The sequence below is a fragment of the Perna viridis genome, chromosome 10 (assembly GCF_037379345.1).
Source record: "Perna viridis isolate PV_CMFRI_1.1 ecotype Kerala chromosome 10, ASM3737934v1, whole genome shotgun sequence".
Lineage (NCBI taxonomy): Eukaryota > Metazoa > Mollusca > Bivalvia > Mytilida > Mytilidae > Perna > Perna viridis.
This window is the reverse complement of record NC_142454.1, coordinates 5,107,924-5,135,492: the sequence shown is the minus strand read 5'-3', so window position 1 is coordinate 5,135,492 and position 27,569 is coordinate 5,107,924. Positions and strand designations below refer to the sequence as shown.

Genomic DNA, 27,569 nt, shown 5'->3' with positions numbered 1-27,569 from the left:
TAAAACTAAAAACCAATGACATTGGAAGGTCGAATTAGCCTTCAAGTGAAAAAAAATACTTAAATTGATAGACAGACTCCGTTGAAGACGACCAATGCCTGGTTACAAAACCCGTCCAATTCAATTTGTGATTTCTTAGAAAAGTTAATCTAGTCATATAGTAGGGGCTGCGTTAGGGGATAATATCTCTGATATTTCGTTAAAGTAGATAAGTGTAGTTTTTTTTTAGAAAAAAAAAATCAAATAAATTTCCATTGAATTTTGATCAAGGCTGATAACATGCCTGGATCTTAATGATCACTTACTATATTTTGGAGAGCATATCAATTGCAGGTAAAACAACTGTAGCGTTGGTTTCAATTTAATTAAGTATTCAACTATTTTTGCATATATAGTTTGTACAGAGTTCACACTGCCTATGGTAGAGGTGATTCATGGTAAAAACCAGCCGAATAATTCATGCTTTTCAGTTATACATATTCTCTATCTTTATGCGTCGTGTCGTGTTGAAATATGATTTTACCTTTATTATTTGTTAACGGTGAAATGCAAAATTTTGATTCAGAAATTACTGTCTCAATTTATAATATGATGGCAAAATATTATACGTGGTTTTGATATTGCAAATGGTGATATTCAACCAACATTCCGGGTTGTCTATTTTAACATTCGAAATATAAAAGTGCTACTATTAACCATATTCTTTCAAAAATGTTGTTTTGAATATATGATGCCATAATGAAGGGAATAAAACAGATAATACCGTTTCACGCCTTTAATTGGCTCCATCTTTTTTTTCCTTTTTAGCTCACCTTGTCCGAGGGTGACAAAAATACCGAACCCACAATCACAAAGAAGTACAAATCAAAATGGAATGACGAAGTTAAGAATAAAATGGGAAAAAGAAATGAAATAGTCACAATGCTCCTGAATGGGCAAAAGCGTTTCAAAGTGAAATGTAGGGGAAGTAAAATCAGTGTTGGGTATCACTAACCACTTCTAACGTTACCATTATTTCAGACGTTAAAAAAGTAATTTTCAAAGTTTCGCTGTGAATTCCCAGGACAATTGACGTCCTAATGTTGAATATCATCGCAAAGCATGGGAAAAAAGTTTTTAAAATCATTATTCTAGTGGTACGAAGATAGTAAAAATTGTTTAGAAAATTGACTTGAAAAAATTTTACTGAATATCCACATTTTTACCTTTTCTGCTAACTGACAGTAGTGAATCAAATTACTCACACATGTGAACGGTATTCATACACTTACTTTTGTACTAAATTTTAAATGTGATTATAAAGTACACATTCTCAACTTTATTTATTTCGGCTACTTTTGATCAACATACACGCAGATTATGCTCTTACAGTGCATTGATCCAGGTTCAGGGTGTTTTTGGTACTATATATAGGGGTTTGCCATTTGACCTTGAAGACGTTAGATTAACGACTAGTTTAGTGGACACATATCTGTTAGTATTTGTTTAGTTGTTGTGGAATCAACTACGATAAGATGTTAATATTGACAATTTAATCTTAAAAACTTTTTTAAGATTTCGGATGAGGCACATATTTGTATCCTTGTTTACAATTCAGAAGGCAAGAAAAGACCGACCGACAAATCTGCAGTATAGTAAAGGATGCAGGGATAAATTACTGTTATTTTCATATAAAATCTGGAAATATGGAATGGTATGTAGGGGGGTCACGTCTGCATTCATGTATTTTTCAACGTGAAATACTTAACCATTCATATATTCTACTGCTGTGTAACTAACAAGGAATTTGATAAGAGGGTACATGGCTGCTAAATCTTTTGACCAAATCCAAAATATCTGTAATTTATCATTTCGTTACCTTATATATTAAGTTTTCCCCATGGCTTGCAGCTGAAGCAGACACTACTTGAAGATTAATTGCTGATAATTGGAAAGTTTATCTTAGCGATATATTATACATTAAAATTATAGATATATTACAAACCGATATAGTATACCTCAGAAATAACAACCCATTGGCATAGGCACTGAAAAAAAATTATGACCCAATCATATATTTCAACTGTAGAAAAAAAAACTGACCCATTCCAGCAGCACATCTGTATATACTCGCATAAAGGAAGTACCCCCCCCCCCCGATGGGGTATATTTCTTTACCTTTACAATTTAACACACCAGGCGTAACAGTGATCAATCAAACAGCTGAGGTCGTATCTGATTTTGTTTTTAGGGCACTATCATACTCATTAAGGGTAAAATATTATAATACATTAAAATCAGAATAGGGAAAGCAATATTGGGAATCCACGAATAGGTTAAAAATGGAAAATCACAGCCGTTTCAAATAGGTAATACCAAAATAATTGTTACGGAACAGAAACCTGGAACAGTAAGAAAGAACGCTAAGGAAGGTTAAGAGGTATTGAAGAACGAAGGATAATGATAATTAAGTAGTCACAGATTATTTAACATTGAAAGAGTAATCAAGAGAACCAAGATTCTCGCGGAAATCAAAAGAATGTAATCCAGGAACAATGACCAAACATGGAAAACATACATACACAACACAGAACATAAAATGAACAAAATAATACATGCAAAGTAACAAGAGTAAATGAGCAACTCGGACTCCACTAAAAACTGGGAGCATTAGAGCATTAGAGCATGGACCAGGTGCAAAAAAAAATGAATTATGATCAATATTGAAATAAAAAAAAGATCGAGATGCATACTGGTAGAATATGAGCACAGAATCTTTTACTATGAATTTACTAGCTTTGAGTAAGATGATTTTACGTATGTTAAAATGTTGGACTGTTTCAGAACAGAGCCTGTTCGATTGGCCAGTAAATCGTTCTAGTCGTCTTGAAATGTATAAAATAAACTAATAAACATTCTTCATTACTCAATGTTTATTAGTGTCACAGGAAAGTACTTCTATTTGTATTTATAATATACTTTAAAAATTAGAGAGAGATCATACGTCGACGTGAGTCGCTCGCCAAAAAAGTACACTTATAGTTTCTCCACGAAACGTTAAGTCCTGCACATGTAATCAAATGATGACGTTTTTTTTTAAACTTCCCTTCTGCTCCTTTAGCTAGTTTGTAAACATGGCATAAGTAGTTCACTAATATTTCTTTTTCTGTCTGATAAAAAGTGGAATCGTGCAATTTTCTTTCACCATTGAAGATTTAAAACACAAAATTCATTTCCATCGTCTGTTATAAATATATTTATAAGCGACCAAACTCCCTAATTAATTTTGAGTAATAAGAAAAAAAAAGGTATTTGGATCTCAGGTTTAAGATGACGTGGTAGTCTCAATTAAAACGTAAATTAATTATGGTTTGCTCGTGTGAAAGTACACAGTCCCCCATTGTTTCTGTTTTATGCTTTGACTTTGATTTCACAAAAAGTCGTTAGTGTAAATTTGATCGTAAATTATCACACAATGTTTTTTTAGGGTTGTGACGTCATTACTTTCGATCAACTTTACACTTTTCGGTTACATATATCATTTATTCTGGTAAACCCTTATTGAACTGAAGTACACAGAAAAAAAACATACTTGTTACATTACAAATTAGTATATTTACAAGATTTTTTAGGAAAAATAATTACGCGACAGTAGTGGGCAACGAAAATTAACGATACAAGGAAGTGTTAAAAAATAATCCATAAATGTATATCATTTACAATCCTAATATACTGACAGAGTTATGTTTTCTATGATTCTTAATGGCTAAAGGGCCCTATCCCCGTTCGACTACGCTAAAGACTTTCAAAATGGTAGTCGCTAGGTCACGTAGTACTTAAGAGGACAGAGTGTCAACAGGTTGGGTCGGAATATGAAAAATGTGTCCGACTGGGGTGGCATGTCTGCCTGCGGTCTCTGATCTAGCACAAGAAAATCCACGTGTTGGACTAGTACAGAGAAGGATCTGTTCAATAGACTAATAAATCTTTTTCGTCGTAAAATGCATGAAATATGACAAAGGACAAAAACATTACCAGTCATTCAGTCTTCTGTCAGATTAACTTTGTGTATATATGTATATCAGTCTTTAGATAATATACATTGTAGTATAAGATTAACCAATCCTCTTCGTTATCTGTAAATAAGCTTGGATCCTGAAATCAGTTTGCAAATATACATAGACTGTGTTATTATTTTATTTCATTTAGAATATTTTTTCTTTGGAAAGGATCTTAACTTCAGCTGTTGTGAACTGGGTATGAGTTTTCCACTATTTTAAATCTATGATTAAGACACGGAGAATTACAAAATAAAGAATGCAAATTAATTGTATTCAAGCGCGGAAGAAAGGTGTCTTCTGCGAGACACTTTATATTGGCATTGTAACATACCTCAATATCTGAAGTTCTTAGTATTTTATTATCCTATGAAGACGTTTTACCATTGTATTTTAGCATCAACATTCGTGCTATATGAAGTTTGTGATGCATTGAGCGATTTTCATGTACTATAGTATGAGATTAATTTTAGTTAAAAATCTCAAGTAGTTATATACTGATAATTTCTATAGACGTAAGTCAAGGTTATGAAAAAAAATAATAACTTCATCATGTTAATCAATCAAAGGAACGATCTAGAATGTAGCAACCAAAAAATGTTCAAACTAAATTGATAAACAAAATGTAATCACTGAGTGTATTATCAGGAACACGACACTTGTGTAGGGCAACCCTTGATAAATATACACAGTACACATGGGAAAAGAGGTTAATAAACATATCAAAAACAATATTATAAAACTGTATCAATTTAAATGAATTTTAAATAAACAGGAAACTCTTAAACTTTACATGGCATTTAAGGGCTTTACACAAATGAAAGTAAAAGTACAACTTATTTCCTAATTTATCATTTAAAATAAATAAGTTTCATATTTTACTATCCCGCAATCACATACGATTTCTTATGTATTTTATATGTATGGAAAAAAAATAATCAATGTGACTGCTTACATAGAACGAAATTATTTAAAATTGAAATTTTGAGTTTTCTTTTGCCTGATTTTAAGTTTTTGATTAAGTCAAAATTTAGGACATTTATTGTCAAGATAATTTTAGTCAAGATGTCAAGAATGCAATTAATATGTTCAAGAAACTTTTCTTAATGCTTCTTTATATAGTAGTCTTTATATGTGCATGTTTCCTTCCTTCACAAAGTATGTTAAGTGTAAACACTAAATTTTAAAATGAATGTACAGATTTTCAAGGACAGATTTTTCTTCGGAAATTCAAATATGTAAATATATTGTAGCCCAAATATCTAGTACAGTGCAAGCTAGCAAATTGCCAGATTTGAATGAAATTTTTACCATTTCATGTTTATCGGTGTTGGTATTTAGTTTGACCATGACATAAATTATATCAATTCATCTAAATTTAAGGAAATTCAAGAAAATTAATGCTACCTTAAACTGCATAATGCATTTAGAGACAAGACTATATGAATTTCAGACTTCAAATTTTGCTTTAGACAGCTGTAAATTTATTCTAAAATATGTTGTTTACACTTTTGTTGTTAATGTAATATAGAAGTTTAAAAAAAAGACAGTTTTTTTTCTAAATTTGACTTGTGCTTGTGCGATAAATCCATATAATGACGCGTTTAGCAATGTATATGCGCTAATTTGAATGTTTTAATAAAACTGTGGGTGAAAACATTTTATTAAGGAATTTCCTAGATATTGACTTTAGCTGAACCTTAAATCCATATTTGTTTGTTCGTTTTTTTTTTGTTTTTTGTTTTTTGTTTTTTTGTTTTATTTTTTTTTGTTTTTGTTTTTTTAATATTAACAAATAATGTACTTAAACTTTCGTAAAAAACATGATGAAATGCTTTGTTTTTTTATTATTAAAAGCATTGACCTTGTATGTGAATAATTCATGATATACGTATATGATTTGTGTGCATATTTAGTATACATGTATGCGTTAAGAAGAAAGGAGTTTCGTTCTGTTATTTTGTTTTACGACGATTCCTCCTTCAACTCATGCTATATCTAATCTAATCCACAGATGTTTGTCATATTTTGACATATTCACCATACTCATTCTCGTTATATGTGATGACGGCTTTTTAACCAAATACATCTATCGAATTAAAAATTGTGGTATAAAAAGCAAAACGTCAATTTAAGTTTTTACATGAGGAGTAATGAGGAAACCGGTTGTTAGTGGTTCGTTTTGTATAAAACTTCAGATTCTTGAAAATATGTCGCTCCTACCTAGATACATCTAAAAAGAAACTTATCAAACCAATGCGCACATTTATAAAAGTTAAATTGATGATACTTTATTTCTGTTGTAACAAAGGTCTCAGACCTTTTTGAACTGATTATTTGGTGTGTTTGATTGTGTAATATTTTTCCACAGTGGCCAAATTTCAAAGGGGGAGGGTTATGATCACGCCTGGGTATTTTAACCCCGCCACATGTTTTGCACCTGATCCAAGTAAGGAATTTTTGGCCTCTGTATGTCTTGTTTCGTTTTCACCTTTAGTTTATTTTTTTATGTTAATTGAGTATATATGACCAACTATTTCGCTGTACCATGATGTTTTAAGGCCAGCTGCAAGATGTCCCGCGTTATGATGACCCCCTTCTCGTTCATTGAAGACGAATTGGTGGCCTTAGGCCGATATTTTCATCCCCGTAAGGTTGTTGTCTCTTTGACATATACATCATAGCTATTCTAATTATATAATACTTCTAATAAGAGAACCTGAAATCTTGCGAAACTAAAGACCAATCACGTGAATGCCATTTTTGTCTTGGCATATGATACTTTTAGCACAATCGAAATATTGAAATCTCTATCTTGGGTCGATAAAACCTGTCAAACATGAACCCGTTTTTAAAACAAAAATCAATGTAGCTTTCTGTAATCTCTTATCAGGAAATTAAAAGTAACAGCTGGACGAATTGAAATTAGGCCAGTCCACACACCCAAAGGTAACATTTATTTTTTTCTATTTTATTTGGTATTTTACACAATGTAACCTTTTCATAATAACTGTAGTACCGCTAATGTACTTTATACAAATTATAGTAACACTGACTTATCACATTGACTTTAAATAAGCAACAATGACATATTAACTTCAGTGTTGTTTTAAGTATTTTAAGTTTTGTATAATTTATGCATGATGTAAAATAAGAACTTACTTATATGTCTTACAACGCACTAAGTACGGTAAGTAGAGTTTCTCCATTATTACTTCTATATACACATAAATGTAACAGCTGTATTTCAAGATATCTATAAACACTTCAGAAAGATCGAGACAACATTGTAGCAAATGTTAATAGTACTACGTACATTGTGTTTTCTTTAAATATAATATAGTGCTTGCAAATCTCATTCTAACCATACTAATGATTATGAATTTCTACAGTTGAAGCCTTCAAAACTTACGACCGATATGGGTTAAATTTGCTATCTCCGGGTACATCATTTTGGTGTACATTTATCAGAATTTTCTATATTATCACGATAAAGAAATGGTCAAAGGTCATATTACAATAGTTACGCATAAGAAGATTATGTTGATAAGATTACAGTCTTTACTCCATCTTTGTCCCGTGCCATGGTTTTAAAATCGGGGAAAGATCCTTTCTCGTGAATTTACTAGGTCACCTTGCGAAATACAAGCCTTATAAGAGTTATTTTACGATGTACAACATGCACGAAGTTAAGTCGAAATTCAGTTAACGCGACTATAGCCAATATACAGTTATAAACTTAAGAATGGAAAGAAGAACCGACATGATGAAAAGCAATACGTGCACCAACGTATATACCCTACCGGTTTACCTGGTCCATGCTCCCAGTTTTTAGTTGAGTTCGAGTTACTCATTTACGTTTGTTACATGTACTTTGCATGTATTATTTTGGTTATTTTCTTTTCTTTGTTGTGCTTGTCTGTTTTCCATGTCTGGTCTTTGTCCCTGGATTACATTCTTTTGATTTCCATTAGAACCTTGATTCTCTTAATTACTCCTTCAAGGTCACGAAAAATTATTTGACAGGCTTATTTCCATCTCACACAAATTAAATCAGTCATAATTTAACCAAATAACAAGAACGCAAAATATATTGTAGTAAAATTAATAACCTCAAGACCCCGTTAACTCGGATGGAACACCAAGATACACGGAGAAAATAAAGCTAAAAACCAATTACACTGGAAGATCGAATTAGCCTTCAACTCAACAATACTTAAATTGATAGACATTGAAGACGGCTAATGCCTTGTTACACAACCCATTCAATTCAATTTGCGATTTCCGTATTTGAAAAGTTATTCTACTCATATAGAAGTGGGATTAGGGAAAATATCTCTGATTTTTTAAAAGTAGATGTATGTATGATAAGCGGGTTTTATAACAAACACACATGTTCCAATAACTTCCCATTGAATTATTGATATGTCCAATAACATACCTTTTGTACCTGGGTCTTAGTGATCAATTATTATATTTCAATTAACACTGAAAGAACTAGGCAGGAAAAAAAGTTAAGCGTTGGTCACAATTTCATTAAGTATGTAACTATGTTTGCATAACTGTTAAAACTTGAAAGTAGTGAAAATTTATAAAAGTGTTCCATAATATGAGGTGCACAAATTCAATATGCATAAAACAGCTACATTTTTTTCATTTTAAGTACTAGTCCCTAAAAAATTTTGTGACTGCCTATGGTAGAGGCGATTCGTGGTTTAGAAAAAAACCAACCGAACAATCGACGCTTTTCCGTTATACATATGCTATATTGTTGTGTTGAATTATTAATTAACCTTTTTTGTTCGTTAACGGTAAAATGCAAAAATATTGATTCAGAAATTATCGTCTAAATTTATAAGATAGTTGCAAGATATTTTATTCGTTTTTGGTTGGTAATGTGCGATCATAATAGTTGACAGATCCACTTTTGATGCATCTATACGATTATTGACGCGTGAGTAGTTTTTGACGATATTTAGTTTTCAAAGTACATATGCCTGGTGCGAAGTCTTTGCTATTATACTTTAACGTGATTAAAACCATTTACAGTGAGAATTCCATTTTGTACCCAAATATTCGTGTCATTACTGTCATTGAAAATCAACAAATATCGCCGTGAAAAGTTCTGCACCATCATGTTTTTTATACTTTATACGTCCAATATGTGCCGAAGGATCCATATTGGAGATATTGAATTCTGAAGACTTTTCACGAAATAATTTATTATGGGGGAAAACATTCTTAAACGAACTTGCATTTGTAAAATTTCACCTGCGGTATCATTGATCAAAAATATATCATTACTAGTATTTATCATAGGATTAAACATTGCTTTTTCGGAATTTATTAAAATATAGAATTGAACCATTCACTCTCAAACCTAACATGAATCCGTCGGTCATTTATTTGTTTTGACTGTAGTCAAAGCGCTGCACATTGCATAATTCAACAACCATTATAAATAAATTAAAAAGTAGAAATAAACAAATATAGAGATATATTAAAAGAGTAAAGGTTTGAAAATGAAAAATATGTCACAAATATATTGTACCAAAACTGGTGATAAAATAACGGATTAAGATAAAAGTTGAAATAAGAGAGATTATAATATTATACAAGTTTCAAAATATCGTGATTCAAAGAGATCAAATAAAAAGTCATAAAATTTTCTAATTAGTATTAAAAAAGAAAACAAATTAAATTCAAAATTTAGAAAATACATAATTCAAAACAAATAAAGAGACATTATGGAAGATGAAATATCAAACTGTCAATTAAAAATCATATGCTAAAATAAAACATAGTAACCACAGATTTAAATGTGATCACAAATATATCACAGTTCTAAACAACCAAAGAAAGTATATTCAAAAAGATGAGTTCTCTATTTCATTTTATAAAAACACAGAGTGTGTACTGTATATCAAATCATTTGGTAAGGTGGCGTTGTTTTTGGAGGCAATGGCTCTGTCAAATCTATTTCCTTATAATTTTGATTGACAAGTTGGTGTCGTTAAGGTATATCAAACCTATCACACAGAGCATTATTTTCTGTCATCATGCCAAACCATAGAGAAGTTTGAACAAATAGTGTTTGAGAGAGTGATCAAGGGAAGCAAGGTTATAGCGGTAATCAAAGAATGTAATCCAGGGACAAAGACCAGACACGGAAAACAGACATCCACAACGAAGAACATAAAGTAACTAAAATCATACATACAAAGTAACAAAAGCAAATTGAAATGATGCAAAAATGTCTTTTAATCGTTCAAATTCATTTTGTTAAGACAGTTTATGTACCAGTTGATTTTATAATAGGTGAACATTTCCTACATAATCTATACAAGATGTAAAAATCACCTAGTATTTAGATAGTAAAACTTGTGTTTATATAATTCGATTTCCTTGTTCTTGATTTTAATCTCGCTGTCCTAATTTTGCACTCGTTGTAACCTTTGAATTTCATAATTAGGAAGTTCACATTTTAGTTCATCTTGATGTTTCAAATGTATTAACGAGCATACCAGAGTTTTGCATGCGTCTTCTATGGTGTATTCACGAATTCGTGCGATGTTACGCTTCGAAAGGAAAAGTGAGGAAAAATGAGGATTCATCCGCCTTCATCCACCAAGTGACTCTTGCAGAACTCAATGTTTCCATGGAACTACAAATCACACGTACTCAATCAAATGGCTTGCTGACTAAAAATACAGGAAAGAATTCTACTTTATTATCAGGAACAAACAGATGATACGACGTGGAGTATGAAGGAATTATCTTTATTGTATCATTCAAAATATGACACTTTCAAACGGGTTTATAAACAGACCTGGTTTAGATCTGTTTGTACAGGGTGGTGATTTGGATCTACCTTCCTGCTTCAACAGTAATATTCCAGGAAACCTTTGGATTCGTACATATAGTAAAATGTCGATAAGATAACTGTCTTGCTGTCATAGTTTCACATAGTTAATAACATCTGTCTTGTGTGGAATTCGCATTTAGAATTTAACAATTCGTATACTGATATGACGATATGACCCATGATCATCAAAATCTACAAAGTCGAAGTTAAACGGAATATTGTCCTACTTTAAGTCGACTCGGGAGCAACGATGCCCGTTTATAACGTTAGTAGATGGTGGCTCCGGTTATGTAGAACACTTGCAGTGAATATTAGCCCGTACATTATCCAATAAGAAGATCCCGAATTACATATACATTTGTAATACTATCCCTCGTAGTGTAGTACGTGTTGTACTTCCAAGTTCATTGAATTTAAGGTACCACTTGAGACAATATCCCAAGTATTCAAACAATGACATTACATCTTATTACATTCATTAGATTAAATTGTTGGATCATTGGAACATGTACAGATGTATTATCTTTTGCATGGTATTTATTTTATCCTTTCAGAAATTTGATGCAGGAGTTTTGAGGCCAATATCAATGGTTTCAAAACTACGAAAAGTAAGAATAAAACAGTACATATTCCTGTGTATTGTTGTGTCGTTTCTGGGATGTTTCACTTTCAACAAAATGTCACTTCAGTATAGTGGTACAAGCATTGAATTAATCGAAAATATCATGGAATCAACAAACAAACTTGTTATCAACCCTTACCCGTCAAAAGTACAGATCATTAGAGGTCCATTGAACGTTTGCGATTCTTTACACAAGAAAGATGATTCGATTATAATAGCTATTAAGTCCTACATTGGAGATTTTGACCAGCGATTGGCCATCCGGAATACATGGGGAAATATTACGCACCAAAGTATCAAGATTTTATTTTTCGTCGGAGATACAACGTATGCGATGCAACTGTTGAATGAGGAGTATCATCTTTATTCGGATATAGTTCAAGGGTCATTTTCTGATAAATATGATAACAACATATTCAAAACTTTAATGATATTTAAATGGATTTCGCAAAATTGTATGGGAGCAAAATATGTGCTTCTCGTTGACGATGATTATTTTGTCAATTTAAAAAATTTAATATCGTTCATTGATTTCGTTGAAGGCTTTCCTACTAATCCCTTGTGGATGGTAGGTAATAAATGTTATTGGTGCACTCCGAGAAGAAATCCAAATTCTAAATGGTATGTGTCTTACAAACAATACAAATTTTTTTTCTGGCCGACATATTTTCACGGCGGGAGTATTTTCACTACGCCGGAAGTTTTGAAAAAAATGATAACGATAGCTCCTCATGTGGACCATTTTCACATCGACGATATCTACATTGGAATGCTTGCTCATGTGCTACGATTAAATTTACACCACCAAAAAAAGTTCGCACATTACCCTGTATCAATTAAGTCATTGGCGCAAGTGATAACTAGTCATGGATACAGTGGTCGATTTAAATTGGTCAACGCCTGGGACGCTTTTGTTAAACAAAGTATAACAGAAAATACCTTCAAACAGTCAGTTTAATCACCATTTTAAACATCGAGGATTAAACATTTACATGTAGAAGGAACGCTGATCTCAGCAAAAATTAGAATAATCTGTCGGTCATAAGAAAATATTGCTCTTTGTTAAAAGAATATTATAATGATCTACGAACATGCAAGGCAAACATTTACTGCCTTGTGATATTTGAATTCAGTATCACGGTAAATCAATGAAGAATTGGTAGCAATAGTTGCAAATTATGCCAATAATATTAAGAGAGAGAGCAAACAGCCTTTATTATGCCAGATCAATACTGCGCAAAATTTTAAAAAATATTCATTTTAAGGTAAAAATCATGCTAAAGTCACATAAAGTAATTATAACACATACAATAAAAATTTAGTTATCTAGTAAAAATTACAAGTGGCAGCCAAAGCTATATACATGTATTGTCAGGTTAATTAAATCCACTGATTCTAACATGAATATCAATATTAAGTAATATGCGCGTAAACAAAATGTAGCAATATAAGATAATTTTTTTAGTCTTTAATACATGTACATTTGTAGCATACATGCGCATAGAATAAACCGAAAATATCAAAACACAGCAGCATACATGTATATTTTAATGTAATACGCAAAAAAAGACTGTTAGGCGTTGGTTGGTTGTTTTTTTTTTTGCATTTTTCTTTCTCATATTAGACAAACATTATGTAGAGGTAAGCGGTATTGAACAAAAACATTATACATATATAATTATAATATCATGTTGTTCGGTGCATAATTGATGCGTCGTTTATTGTTTTTTCCACAAACACTTTTTAGGAAATACTTCAGCAAATTGTTCAGACATCAGACACTTTAATGTTCCTACATAATTATGATGTTTAACAAGAAAAATACGTAAAAACGCTTTTATTTAAACAATGCCATGTATAGACTTATGTTACAATTGCAGACTAAATATGGTATATTTAGGTCGGTAATGCTCTTTTGCCTAAGTATTACAATTTTCAGAAATTCCAAAGGACCTTCTTATTGTTTTTTGAAATATGATTCTTGGATCATCAGTTCAAAGGTTTTACACCTTTGTTAACTCGAGACGACCTGGCTGTATATTATTAAATAATTAAACAAGTACTTATAAGGTAGTTAAAATGTATTTTAATTCTTTATTAAGCTAGAAACATCCTCTTACAAGTTCACGAGTCTCTTATCTGAATCTCTCTTAAGTAAATGTATGTTTGATTTGCGATAACGGTAAAGACGATCAACTTAAATCAACAGTACAGTAGTAGATAAGTGTTTTCTTTTGCCCAACATTATATTCGATTCGTTTTAAAATAGTCAAATACAATGATTAAAAACCGTGAGCATGTTCCAATGTACCCCTGAAATAATATGATTTTAGGCTATGCCAATGATGGACAGAACTCATTCTGCACCGCAATGTTGCTATAGAATAAAATGAGTGACACTTTCTTGGATGTGTAGAAAGCTTAATACATTTCTACACAATCATTAATTTCTAAATTATTATTAAATAAAAAGATAGATATGAAATCGTATCCATCGACGTATTTAAAGACAAAACAGCGCTTCTGCATTTGCGCAATCGTCGACTTCCATGTCGAAAAATTTCGACTTCTATCAGAATGTTTTTAGCCATTCATAGTTCTGGTTTTACATTTTACATAAATAAGATGTCGCTCCGTCCATATAATGCTCAGTGACTAACTCGGCTATACAATATGGAATATTAATCATTGTAACATATAAGATATAACGATTGAATAAAATTTTTCGCACATTACACTTTTTTTAATGTAAGATTTCACTTTTTTATTTTTTTTTATTCGCTGGCAAAAAATGAACCACGATACTCATCGACCGGCTCTTCTACCGAAGGACTTCGGCATATGTATAACTTTTTTATTTCACAATAAAACGGTTTGTTGCATAAATTCATTATAGTATGCTAAATAAATTGCGGTTCTGTAAAAAATTCCTGGTCACGTAATTTTCACACGTTACCAAAATATGTTTTTGACTCGCTTACGGTATTTGTCGGTTTTGTCCAAAATGCCGCTGCTACATTTATATTGTACAATGAATTCGCGAAAAATTGCGTATGTTTACTTTGATAAAGGCATACAAGCTGCATGTATTTTTCTACTTTGTTTATTTTGTCCTATTTGTATGGCATATCAGGTGTAGGAATTTAAAATAAAAAGATTTACCAAAACAAGGTTAAGATAATGTGACACCATAAATCAATGTTTTGTAATTTAAAAAAAAAACTTGTATGAAGAAAATCGATATGTCATCAGTAAAAGTGGAATGCATACAAAACAGAGATAAAAGTAAACATACAGCGTTTTAATTGAGTATAAATACAAATATCTGCTTTATGAAATTACACAAATATATACAATATTTATTTATTTATTTATTATTTATTTATTTATTTATTTAGTTCTATGTATTTGCTTATAATGTTGCTTATATGTAATGATTTATTTTATTTTAAACATCAATGACTCCTTCTTCTATTTGATTTCCCTGTTTCATGTTTTTGTTCTTATAGTCAAATATCAAGTTGAATAGGAGTATGGAATATACATGATGATATCTTTAAAAAAAGAACAACAGTAGATCATATTAAAGTAGATGTAGAAAAGAAATAATTTGGTCTTAAAAAACGGGAAATACCTAAAATAAATATGGATAATGCAACTAGCATTCTAATACTTGTTAAAAGAAATTGCTAATTTGTTCACATGTCAAAAAATAACAAATATTTTTTCTTATTTGTAAGTCAAACTCTAATGGCGAGAAGACCTGAGGAGTACTAAATTATTTACTCCTTTAAACCTTGGTATATAAATCAAATCACGAGGAAGGACTGTTATATTTTTCTGTCTATTCAAAATAAAATCTTAATGTCAGTTGTGCACACTTGAAACTAACCTGGTTGCATGTTATCAGTGTGCACCACGGGCGTTGTGGTTATTCTTTCTAATAAATAGTTCCCATAAATGCATTTGATAAGTGTGCGCAAGGGAACCCATATTGGGTTTGCTTTCTTTTACTATTTATTCATCTATAGTGTCGTGTAGAATGCGTCCCAGTCAAATTGAGTGCGGTCATTCAATGGATGGTTATGTTGTTAAGCTAATAAGGTGAAGTGAATGCAATCGTGATTACTTTTTTTCACAGACCTATCTAAGTAAGTTTTCTTCTGTTTGAGTGAGTAGTTGTCAAATCTTTCTTTTCAGCTTCAGTAATAAATTGAATTTAGTATAATGTATATATCTCATAAATTTTAAAACGTTATCAATTTTCGTGACGTGGTCGTTTAACTATTCTAATAGATTATGATAACAAAATACGTTTTGTTTTCTTCTTAACTGAAATAAATTTATGCAACCACAATGTACATAATTATTTCCAAATGCAAATATAATGTCCTTTTACGTTGGATCGGATCTTTACAAAATTCAAGTAATTTGGAAAAATCGACAAATTGCTAGAAACAATATGTCTACACAATATTGCACTTAACATGAATTCCTACGTATTTCTAATCGTACCAAATTCTCTAACTAACAGTCGCAATTTATTGAAATAAGATCATTAATAGGCAGATGAAATCGTTTATATCTTCATTTCATCCCACTAATTTTTGTTCTTATGGTATGGCTCAGAACGAACATCTGTTCTTGCTAATCAGTAAATATAGATAAACCAGCTGCTTTTATATGGGGTGCCCACGATGACCTATCCTGCTACTCCACTTAATGTATGTCCCCGTACTTAGTTTTTAATTTACCACTTATTGCAAATATCAAAATAAACTTTTACTTGAAATTTACAAATAATATAATAGATGCATCGTTTTAAAGTAAATAACACATAACATACAAACGGACTACAGTACACAAGAAATATGAATAAGTAGGTCTGGCCCTTTTCTTACAGATTAATTGTGAAAAGTATAAATAAAGATTTAAGCCACATGAATATTTATTCTTATATTTCTTAATTAATTGTAGTCATGAGGCTAGAATTCATTATAAACTAATAGAAAAGACCGACAACTCATTTGTTTTTAATATTGGCTCGTGTATTAACAAAAAAAACTTCCATATTAAGCCCAGGAGCTTTACCCGAGGGATAATAGGAGTAAAGGGGTCATGCAAGGGACGATATGGAATAATGTAATGTCATTATCATTTTATTACATATTTAAACATTACAAATTAAATCTTAATGACTATATAAAGTCATGTTTGACTGTATTTGTTTTTCATGTTTTAATTATATATTTATAATAAAGTCACTTTCTTTATAGTTGAATTTACATTTGAGGACGAGTTGATAGTGGCGGGCAACTACCGTTCTCATTAGGGGGGGAAACGTCCATATTACTTCCAAATATGTGACAACTAATGATTTTTAATTCATGAACTTGTGTATCAACACTTTATTAATATTTACTTTCGTTATTACTGTTCATGACATTATTTGAATTTTCGTAATACGAAACAGAAATTTAAAAAAAATGAATGTTCATGTACTTTCACTTAAAACAATGAAATCATTACACAATTATTCTTCCTGAGTGGTATCTGAATATAACGTTTTATTAATCCGTGAATTGTATTACTATAGTTGACGGGGATTTCCTGAGCTTGCTTAAAGGTGTGTTTACACTTGTTAAAAACCATTTTGCGACCTCTGAAAGTATTTATCATTTTGATTTTTGGTTATACGATGGTACATGTGTTGCAAGTCACCATATCCGTTCTTCTTTCTAATAGTTATCATTATTATCGAACAAATTAAAAAGATATACCATTTTAATTAAATCCTAAAAATCAAATTCAACAGCTTCCAGGCTTATATGAACCTTCTTTTTTGCAAATTATTAAGATTAAGTTTGAATATGGAACTTAGTCGATATAACTTTTCGCAATTTAACCTTTATAGATATTTAAATTACTTGTGACAGTTTTATTTCTAAACATTAACGGTGGCCTCATTTAATATATTTAACATGTAAAACTGGTAAGCTAGAATATTTTAAATGCATGGAGTAAGATAGGTTGAATTGTATCTCATATTATATGCAGACCTTGTAGCACTTTTTCCATAATTGAAAATATTAAAATTAAACATTTAAGGCGAAATAACTTCAGAAAGAAAGAATATCGCTTGGCTAGATCCTTCAGTCTCAGTTTCCGCTATATAGATGACGTATTATCTTTAAACAATCCTAATTTCGGGGATTTGATACATCGCATCTACCCAGAAGAACTTGAGATAAAGAATACTATAGACACTGTGAAGTCAGCCTCATATCTTGACCTATACTTAGAAATCGATGGTAAAGGAAAACTATTGACCAAACTTTACGACAAGCATGATGACGTTTCATTCAGAATTGTCAACTTTCCTTTCATCAGTGGCAACATCCCTTTGGCTCCTGCGTATGGAGTGTTCATATCACAACTCATACGTTCTGCCAGAGCTTGCCGAAACTACGCAGACTTTTTGTATCGCGCTAGAACAGGCTTCTGGAACAGGGTTATGTTGCTACAAGATTAAAGTTATCACTACAGAAGTTTTATGGTCGTCATCATGAACTCGCGGATCGTTATGGCGTATCCATCAGCACCATGAAAATTGATTTATTCAACGGGTCATAGTTTTCCGTTCCTCGTTTGTCTACCCCGGACTTGACTTTTTATGAGCAATTCGGCGGGTGTTTCTAGAAAAGCATAGGACGCTTACCCTACAGATGCACCTGTCCATGCTCCCAGTTTTAGTGGAGTCCGAGTTGCTCATTTACTTTTGTTACTTTGTATGTATGATTTTTGTTACTTTATGTTCTTTGTTTTGTATGTCTGTTTTCCATGTCTGGTCTTTGTCCCTAGATTACATTCTTTTGATTACCGCTATAACCTTGATTCCCTTAATTACTCTAACTTCCCACACAAATATCGCACTGTCTGGTTGCACATTTATATTGACTTTTAGATAAGCTGATATGGAGAAAGAACGTATCCGTTTAAACAGATGTAGATTAAATACCGACCTTAATAATGTGTAGCTTTTGAAACGAATTCTGCTTACTGTGTTTCAAAAAGATTATAATAACTAATTTTAAAACATCGATGTAGTGCAAACGGAGAAATACCACTTCACACGGGTAATTATAAGATGTTAAATAAGTTTACACAATAAAAAAATCTCTATACTTTAACACATTTCAAAATGCAGATTTTACTTTCATTTTAAGTTAAAACAAAAACTATACATATTTAACTAGGTCACAAGCATACACTAGAATGGTTCTAAGCATAAGGTATTAAGCACATACTCAGCGGAAAGCCTAAACATTTTGACAAGGGATCGAATTATGAAGTCATATAATAGTACTTTGTTGTGTACGTGGCCATCAAATGTGCAAAAGCGTATACAACACATTCTCAATAATTGTGGTGTTTTTATGAATCCTACATACGCGTCGAACATTTAACATGTAAATAAATATACTATTGCAATTAAAAGTATAATATGTAAGGTGGTAACTTAAGCAGTCCATACTGATGTAACTTTTGGAAAGGAGGAAGACTGAACATACAACAACATTATATATAAACAAAAATACTTTAAAGTCATATACATGTCAAATCCTACAAGGCGCGAATTGTGGAGTTTTTGATATGACCTTAATACGTGGATCACGTACGTAAACATTAGATTAACTTCATCTTAAAGGTTAGGCTCATTAATTTAGGAAGATTCAATTATTATTTGATTTATTTTTGAGGTAGTTAAGTTTGTAGGTCTGTGTACGTTAATATGAAATGTGTTCCATAGTATTAGGTGTTGAAACATTCTTGATGTGTTTCCTTTTTTATCACAACAACAGTGTGTAAGTTGATCGATTTAACTTTATAAGTTTTTCATGTTATATGTATGTTCAAAAATAAATGCATAAAATGCCATAAGGGTAAGAGTTATTTTGTAAGGTGATTTCAGTGTGTATATAAATAAGAAAACTGTCAATCATGCAATTAGGCAACACATTTTTCAGTTTTATTTTCCATAGTTTTGAAAATTGTTGAATTTCATGTTTTATTTCCGCCAAGCTAAAACAAAGTCTTATTTGAATATAAAAATACCAATCATATATGTTGCCAATCTTGATATGCTGCATACGTGTTTCAACGAGTAACCTCTCATCAGCTGCATTAGAACCAAATATGTAGACCCAAATTTAAAAGTGAGAGAGAATTCCCACCAAGATCATTTTCAACCTAGTTTAAACAAGTTTGATAATGTATGAGTAATTTTTCGGGTTGTCCTTCATGCGCATTCCAACAGTTTCAATTGAATATTATTTGTATTTCCGCCATCCAACAATAGAGGTTCTTATTTAGATTAGTGGCGCTATGTTTCACTTGGGTGAACTAAAAGAAACCAAAAACATATATTTGTGCAAACTGTTCATTTTTACTAAATATATATCTTAGTAACGGTAAACCATTACTACCAGATTCAAAGGTTGTTTATAATATATATTTATATGCTCTTATCTCATACTAGTTGTCTTTATCATTTAGTTGAAGCACTTAACACATTCTTTTTGTGTTTAAATTGATAAACTGATAGAATGATTATGTATTTAGGAAAGATACTTTATTTTTTATCCTTTTTTTCTTATTTATGCCCTGTTTTTCTCTCCTTGTCTGAGACACCTTTTGACTACTTTTTATTTCTTAAAACACCATTATGAACAAATGTATCACTTTGTACATATTTAATGTTCATTTTTCTTTCATTATATATTTTTGTATCTTGTACTTATTGGAATGCTTGAACCGGCTTGTTACCATTTCAGTTTTAATAAAAAAATTTATTATATATTGTTATATTTATATTATATATAGTTATTATATAAAAAGTTCAAGCATCTCTCAGGGGACATATACATTTCTGTATTTCCAACACGTCACACGATAAATCATGGTTTTAGATTGGGTTTTTAATGGAATTACAACTGTTTACGATTGTGACTCAAGAGTTAAGATTATGTTTGCCAAAAGCATATGTATCTACGTAAAGTAAAGTTACAGTGATATATCAAATAAATACTTCAATTTTATAAACATGTATTGCGAAATAACCTGGGTTTCGTTCAAACTAGACTATTGAGAATAACTTAATTTAAAAAAATATATATAAAATTGTCGTTTATAAAATGTAAGTTTATGCTTGCAGATGCATATACACAGGTTAGAATTTGTTAGGTATATGTCATGTCGCAATAATTCAAGCGATTCATTTTTAGCAATCTATTTTTTAATGAATATATGTATATTTTTGCATTACTACAATAGTAGATGGATACAATATGTAGGATAGTAATGATACAAAACAAGTATCTTATAATTTGAAAAAAAATATTTAAAATTATACTTTCAGTGTATGAAAATGCGGAGAACACGAAAGAGATTGATCACACTTATAGTTTCCCTTATGGGTGTGTTTGTGCTTTTAATGGCTTCAATTGAAATAAGGCTGAAAGTTTTGTCATTTATATGGACTGAAGATGGAAATAAGGAAGTTCTACTTGTGGACACACCTGGATGCAAAATCCCTCGGACTAACCCTTGGGACCCTTCGATATATTGGTATTTGAAAAGTGGAAGCGACTTGAGATGTGAAGTTCAAGAGGACATTGTTATTTCCCGTGGAACTAAAATCATCATAAACAAGTCTGTAGTTAAGCGAACAATGCCAACGCTATCATATTGCAAATATGATGTTATTTGGAGACCTCCAAATAAACATACTCATAATAATTTTTTTGTGATAAGAAATGAAAGTCAACCGTTTACTGACAGTGTTGAAATTACTGACGAATTTGTAAGGGTTCAATGTTATGACAGCGAACATCGTGCAATATACATAAATGCATTCTCCTTTGTGCACATTAAACCAGACGTTGAAAAAAAATGTAAACATAACTTTAGACCTTTAAATGAAAATCTAAATCATCTGAGTGTTTTAATGGTTGGTGTTGATTCTGTCTCACGAAGCAATATGATTCGATACATGCCTAAAACGAGGGAATATTTATTGCATGAGATGGAGGCATTAGAGTTCGTTGGTTATAACAAAGTTGCCGACAATACATTTCTGAACATTGTACCTATGACAACAGGTAAATTTGTCAATGAGCTACCATGGAATGCTAAAATGGTCAACGTATCGTTTGACAAATATGATTTCCTTTGGAATAAATACTCACGGAAAGGATATCGCACTCTTTACAGCGAGGACTCACCTTATGGTCAAATATTTGACTATCAAAAAGCAGGATTTAGCAAACCGTCTGCTGATTATTTTGACCGTCCTCTGTCTCTTGTACTTGAGGAACTTAACTATGCATGGAATGTAAATCATCACTGTATTCATGCTCGACCAGAGACAAGCATTAATCTTGAGTACTCCAAACAGTTTGTGACTAAGTTTAAGTCAATGCCATATTTCGATTTCGCTTTCATTACTAGACTTACCCATGATAAAATTTCGAACACTCGTAAAGCAGATAAACTATATTTAGAGTTTCTTAAAAGTATAAGCAAAGCAGACACATTGAATAACACGATTCTCATGTTTTTTAGTGATCATGGTATACGATTCGGTAAATTAAGACAAACCTTTGTAGGGAAAATGGAAGAAAGACTACCATTTCTATTTTTCGTTTTACCTAAATGGTTCAAAACTATGTACAGTAGTATATATAATAATTTTAAAATCAACACAAAGCGTCTTGTGACACCTTTTGATATACACGAAACATTAATGAATATATTACATTTTTCCAACTATAAAGTAGGAAACGATAGGAGTTATAGCCTTTTCAAAGAGGTGCCAATAAATAGGACATGTAAAGATGCTGGTATTCTTCCTCATTGGTGCACTTGTTCTAGTCAGACAGTTTTGTCAACAAGTGATCGCATGGTCGTAAAAGTTGCGAATAAATTTGTAAGTGAACTGAACGATCAAATATCCACATCAAGTCAGTGTGAAGTATTGACATTAAAAAAGATAATGTCGGCTACAAAGATGAAGCCATCAGACGTTTTACTCAAGTACATGAAAACTGAACATGAAAAGGACGAGTCAAAAATACAATTTGGCAAGAAAGTGAAAACGAATATTGATTTTCAACTGATGATCGAAACCTCACCTGGAGGGGGGGTTTTTGAAGGCACTATGCGTTTTAATGAATACAGAAATAGTATTGAAATGCTTGGTGACATAAGTCGAATTAATATGTATGGAACAACGTCACATTGTGTTAAAGGTATTGATTTGAAAAAGATATGCTATTGCAAAAAACAATGATCTCTTTGATTTAAACTCAGTCTTTTTGTGCATATATGTTATTCTTACTTAAAGAGACGTGTAATTTTAATATATAAAAAATATCGTTCTTTTAGTAAGTCGAGCTAATGAAAGTTAAAATTGTCATTTGTGAATACATTGACCATACATGTGCTTTCTAGTAATGAGCAAATACCGGTGTTTATATATATGTTTTACTTATTATTGGTGCTTAGTGAATTACCTCAATTGTCATGGTGCTTTATTGGTTATTAATACTACCTCCAAGCTTTGTAATGGACGTGTTGAGTAATTATTGCACTTTATTTGTCGATTCAGTAATTGGACACGCGTAAAGAAGACTCATAAATATGATGCATAAGAAAACTTTGTATTGTTTATTTAAACACATATGTGTGTCAATCATCTTATCAATTTATATTTAAATATGGTAGTTACTGTAGAAGGGGTTTTACTGTTCAACTGTCTCTTAGTTAGCTAGTATATATTCACTATATTGTTTACGTTTGAAGATGAATACAGCAAATATTAAGTAGCAGTCTTTATGAAAATCAGACAAGAGGCGATTCATGAATGTCCAAAACCCCAGAGAATTTACTTTTATTTCTTATTATGGATCAGTTACAGACCACATAACCAGTCTTAGTTTTTTATTAGGGTCTTGTACTTTTGAGATGAATCTATATAAAAAATAACGTTCTTCATTTCCTTTGATTTGGTTGATTTTAGTATAAGATTAATGTATGATTTTCACACAAGTATAAATTTGATTACAGAAAAGACAATTGTAACGTTGAAATAATGCATCTAAAGTCCAACAAAGAAAAATGCTGGGGTTTTTAACACCATAGGTATCTGAATTTTATATGGACTATATTCATTCACGTTTTACAGAACGACTTTGATCTATTTACGTTTCAATGCATCTACATATATAAGACATTACTTACTCTCCGTCCTCTTTAATGCCAGATTTTATTAAGTGATTTTCTTTTAAATCATCTTCTATTCTGTTACCTCTATTAATAACTTTTTATGTCTATTTGTCTATATACTTTATTTATTTCTTTATTTGAATTAGGAATAATTGATCTAAATTAGTATCAACAGTTTAAAAGCATAAAGATGACTAAAATAATTCGGTAAATTATCTTGAGATGTAATTATTTGTTGTAAACCTTTGATTTCTCGTCCCCATTGATAGCAAAACCTCCCCTTTCCATTTCGGCGAGAATATAACGGTTGTGATTAAAAAGCATTCGCATGCATTTGCGTCATAATCGTTAGATCAGTCGTCATTTCAGTACAAAACAATACAGATGATATATTGATAATATAATGCAAATCCGTCGTGGTGAATGTGGTTTGTAATCAAATTATTAATAACAGAAAGTCACCGAAATAAAAAAAATCACTGTACACGCAGACCTTACGCTACTATACAACAATGTCACAGGAGTAACAAAATCGACGGACAATTGCATTAGGAAAAATGATTTTGTAACTGAGATTATATAAAAAGGTGATTTACCAGTGTTTAGCATTTGTTGTGAATTTAAATGCAAGTGATGGTCACTATATTCTGTAAGGCTGATTGTTTGATACTATACTTAGTCGATCATTGTTATAACAGTAGGAAGTTCGAGACCATTAAAAAAGAAAATGGAATGCAATAATATTGTATCAAGAATTCGTATTGTCATTTTGTATCTAATTACTAATTGCCATCATTTTGTGTCCGTCGTTGTCATCAGTCGTTGTAAACAATTTTTTTTTCAAAACTCTTCTCTTCTTAAACCACTTAACAAGTAAAAACCAAACTTGGTGTGAATGTTTCCAAAGGTATTCTGCATTCTGATGTAGGGTTTCTACACCCGCTGAAAAACACGATTGCCGTAACAAACAATAGATTTTAGGAGTAAAACAGAATCTTTTCGCATATATTCCCAAAACCATTAGGTTAAGTCAAATTTTGGCATTCGGTTAAAGTGTTCAGCATGATGAGGTCTATCTATTGAAAACCTTTAGTGTAAATCTGTTAAGCCATGATGGAATTATTGCCCTTCTTCGACATCGTTTTTGCTATTTTCAATGTTATAACTTTCTGATGTTTTCTCCCCAGAAACTACTGAACAGAATCCAATGAAAACAGATATGATTGTATGAGTGTGAGAATTGTTTATTAAAGAAAAAAAGTGGCCGCTTTTTCAAAAGGTATAATATTGCTTATCAATCCAGGTGAGTAATTCAGGCTTTCTTGTTCCTAGGCTTAAGTTATTTATAACGCCATAAAGTACACTTTAATAAAGTAAGCAAAATTATGTTTGAATGTGTCAATATATTGTTTGTATCAATCAATCAATTGGGAGTCGAAAGAATTTCGACGAAACACAGACAGTCCGACAAGGTGAATTCAATATTTAACCCACCCTCTGAGTGCGCGACTAAATATATTGTTTATTTTATTTATGATAGATTTGGAATGTCCATATGTTCTTTCAATGAATTACGGTAAACCTTTTAAAGTTATTCAAAGGAACCAAAGGGAAGATTGAGTTTATCAATGTAAGTGCATATCTATTTATGAAATAAATTAAAATTCAGTGAATGGGAGAACCGAGGAAGAAAAATTATGAATACACTTTAGAATGGCGTCAATGTTTTGTCTCGGTGCTAAAACATAACTATCCTTAGATATATTAGATCCTGGTATAGCTTCGATACGATTTGAATGGACGAGCCTAGACATCATGAAACATGTTATTTTAATAGATTTAGTACTTATATTTATGAGGAATTGATAAAAATAAGGTTTTTTTAATTTAAGCTTTATAAACATTGCGTGATTTACTATTCCTCCTTTTTAACAGCTATTTACCCAGACACACATTGTTTCTCATTTGGTTGATTATCGCGTGTATGTGATCTTTGTACAGTTCTACACTATGTGGTGAGTTGTATACTGTTCAAATTTTTCGTGATTGGCCATTTAATTTACTTGATGTGAATCTCATACAAAGCAATATATTTTGGCAGAGAATGCTTATAGGCTTAAAAAAAAGGAAATTGATTTTGCACAACATACATTTTGTAGATATAAATTGTCATTTTTTCTTAATATTTTCAGAATAAAACGATAAAAGGAAGTGTGTTAAAAAAATAGATAAAAAGTTTTCAACAATTATTTGCAAATTAGCAAAATAAAGTACAAAATCATAAATTATGATCGATATGGGGTTGTATTTTTCCTCCATGACAACATATTTTCAAATAGTCATTCTATTCTGCTGTATTTTGTCTGCGAAAAAAGGGATACATGTACCTAAATTATGTATTATATGTTTTCTTTAAGACGAACTCTGAGTATTTAAGTCACTTATAAATTTATGACTTTTATATTTGAGTTCGTTATATTATGTGTTTTTTTTTTCTGTCTTCTTTGTCATTGTATTGTTTCAGATTTTTGCGTAAGAAGCTTTTGTTTTATTGATGGCTACTCTTTTTTTTATACATAAATTAATATTCAAAACTGAAAATCACTGTTTGTAGGGCCTTCAATTTTCTATTCTATAAACGCCAATTTGATAGATATAACATGTTCATAAACAAATCGATTTATAAGTTGCTTTCAATACAGGTTTGATTTTCGTCGACCTTAATCTGTTGCCATATTTTATGATATCATGAAAACAAATAAACGTGTAGGCGTATCACAAAAAAAAATTGCCAAAAATCTAATCACAAACAACTGCAAACACTGACGTTTTTAAAACACACTTATCAGTGTAAAATTACAAATACAAGTATGATAAATTCAATGCAAGCTATTTTTAGAAAAAAAATCGTGCCGTTGTAAGAAATGGGAGATAAACATGTACCTTCTAAATTTCGATCAACCCCATTAAAATTACTCAACACCAAGAGTTTTAATTCTAGTAAAACCCATGTCACTATTCAAACTAGGGATTCTCTAGGAGACTACTTTGGTAGTTTTTTTATGAGAGAAAGTGAACATCAATACTTGTGTTTATTTATCCCACAAATCCCTTATACACAATAGCAAAATCAGAGAGTCATTATTTCATTTCTTAACTCATAAAAAGAAACATTCGTACAAAAACAAAACGAATATGGCGTAACGAGCAAGAACTCATAAATGTTCAATTTATAAAATTGCAAACACACAGGTTTTCGTTTGTTTTTTGTTTTTTTGTTTGGTTTTCGTTTGTTTTTTGTTTTGTTTTTTGTTTGTTTGTTTGTTTGTTTGTTTGGTCGGTTTTTTTTTAAATAAATCACGTATTTCTGAGCTTGTCTTATTTGACATTGAGTGTATTTCTTTTGCATTATCAATGACATTTGGAAACCGACACCAAACTAAGACGGAGAGCATTGACGACACTAAGGACAGAATGAAAGGTTGTAAATTATATTGATAAAACAAACTAACGAACAGTAACCAAAACTTAAAACCATTGTTTAAAGTGGAACTGTTATGCTGAAACACATTTTGTTAAATTTCATAAGCCTGACAATCAACCTTTCAATATATCATGTATGTGCGTGACACATCATGTGTATTTGTTTAGAAAAATATCACAAATTTAACTGCTGTTACATAACAATTACGTTAAATATTTCGGACACTGGTGTTCGTGTACAGAGTTAGTCAAGTCAAAAGTGTCCAGTCCAAATGTC

The 27,569-nt window shown here is 31.1% G+C and overlaps 2 protein-coding genes across 9 annotated transcripts in view; both read left to right on the top strand.

Moving 5' to 3' along the window:
- LOC148604248 (uncharacterized) overlaps positions 1 to 27,195 on the top strand; it is a 30,936-nt gene extending 3,741 nt beyond the window's left edge. For 2 of the 8 annotated variants that reach the window (XM_088549329.1, XM_088549328.1), the window contains 3 exons: positions 6,931 to 6,986; positions 20,943 to 22,833; positions 24,997 to 27,195. In XM_088549329.1, the coding sequence (XP_088405455.1) occupies positions 20,946 to 22,833; positions 24,997 to 25,040 (1,932 nt within the window). In that variant the 5' untranslated portion in view covers positions 6,931 to 6,986; positions 20,943 to 20,945 and the 3' untranslated portion in view covers positions 25,041 to 27,195. Of the gene's footprint in view, positions 1 to 4,039; positions 4,237 to 6,930; positions 6,987 to 16,941; positions 18,661 to 20,942 lie in introns of those variants that run through there. The other 6 variants (XM_088549331.1, XM_088549327.1, XR_015915995.1 and 3 more) reach the window with 6 other exon arrangements.
- Positions 7,144 to 16,797, top strand: LOC148604249 (beta-1,4-mannosylglycolipid beta-1,3-N-acetylglucosaminyltransferase brn-like). Its single transcript, XM_088549335.1, has 2 exons — positions 7,144 to 7,227; positions 11,457 to 16,797. Exons 1-2 carry the CDS (start codon positions 7,204 to 7,206, stop codon positions 12,480 to 12,482), a joined length of 1,050 nt encoding a protein of 349 aa, XP_088405461.1. The 5' UTR covers positions 7,144 to 7,203; the 3' UTR covers positions 12,483 to 16,797.
- Positions 27,196 to 27,569: the final 374 nt, after the last annotated feature.

Excerpts from the sequence above, each read along its gene's own strand:
- LOC148604249 (XM_088549335.1), top strand. The coding sequence starts at position 7,204 with ATGTCTTACAACGCACTAAGTACG. Across the intron at positions 7,228-11,456 it reads CTTACAACGCACTAAGTACG|AAATTTGATGCAGGAGTTTT; the intron begins GTAAGTAGAGTT and ends TTATCCTTTCAG.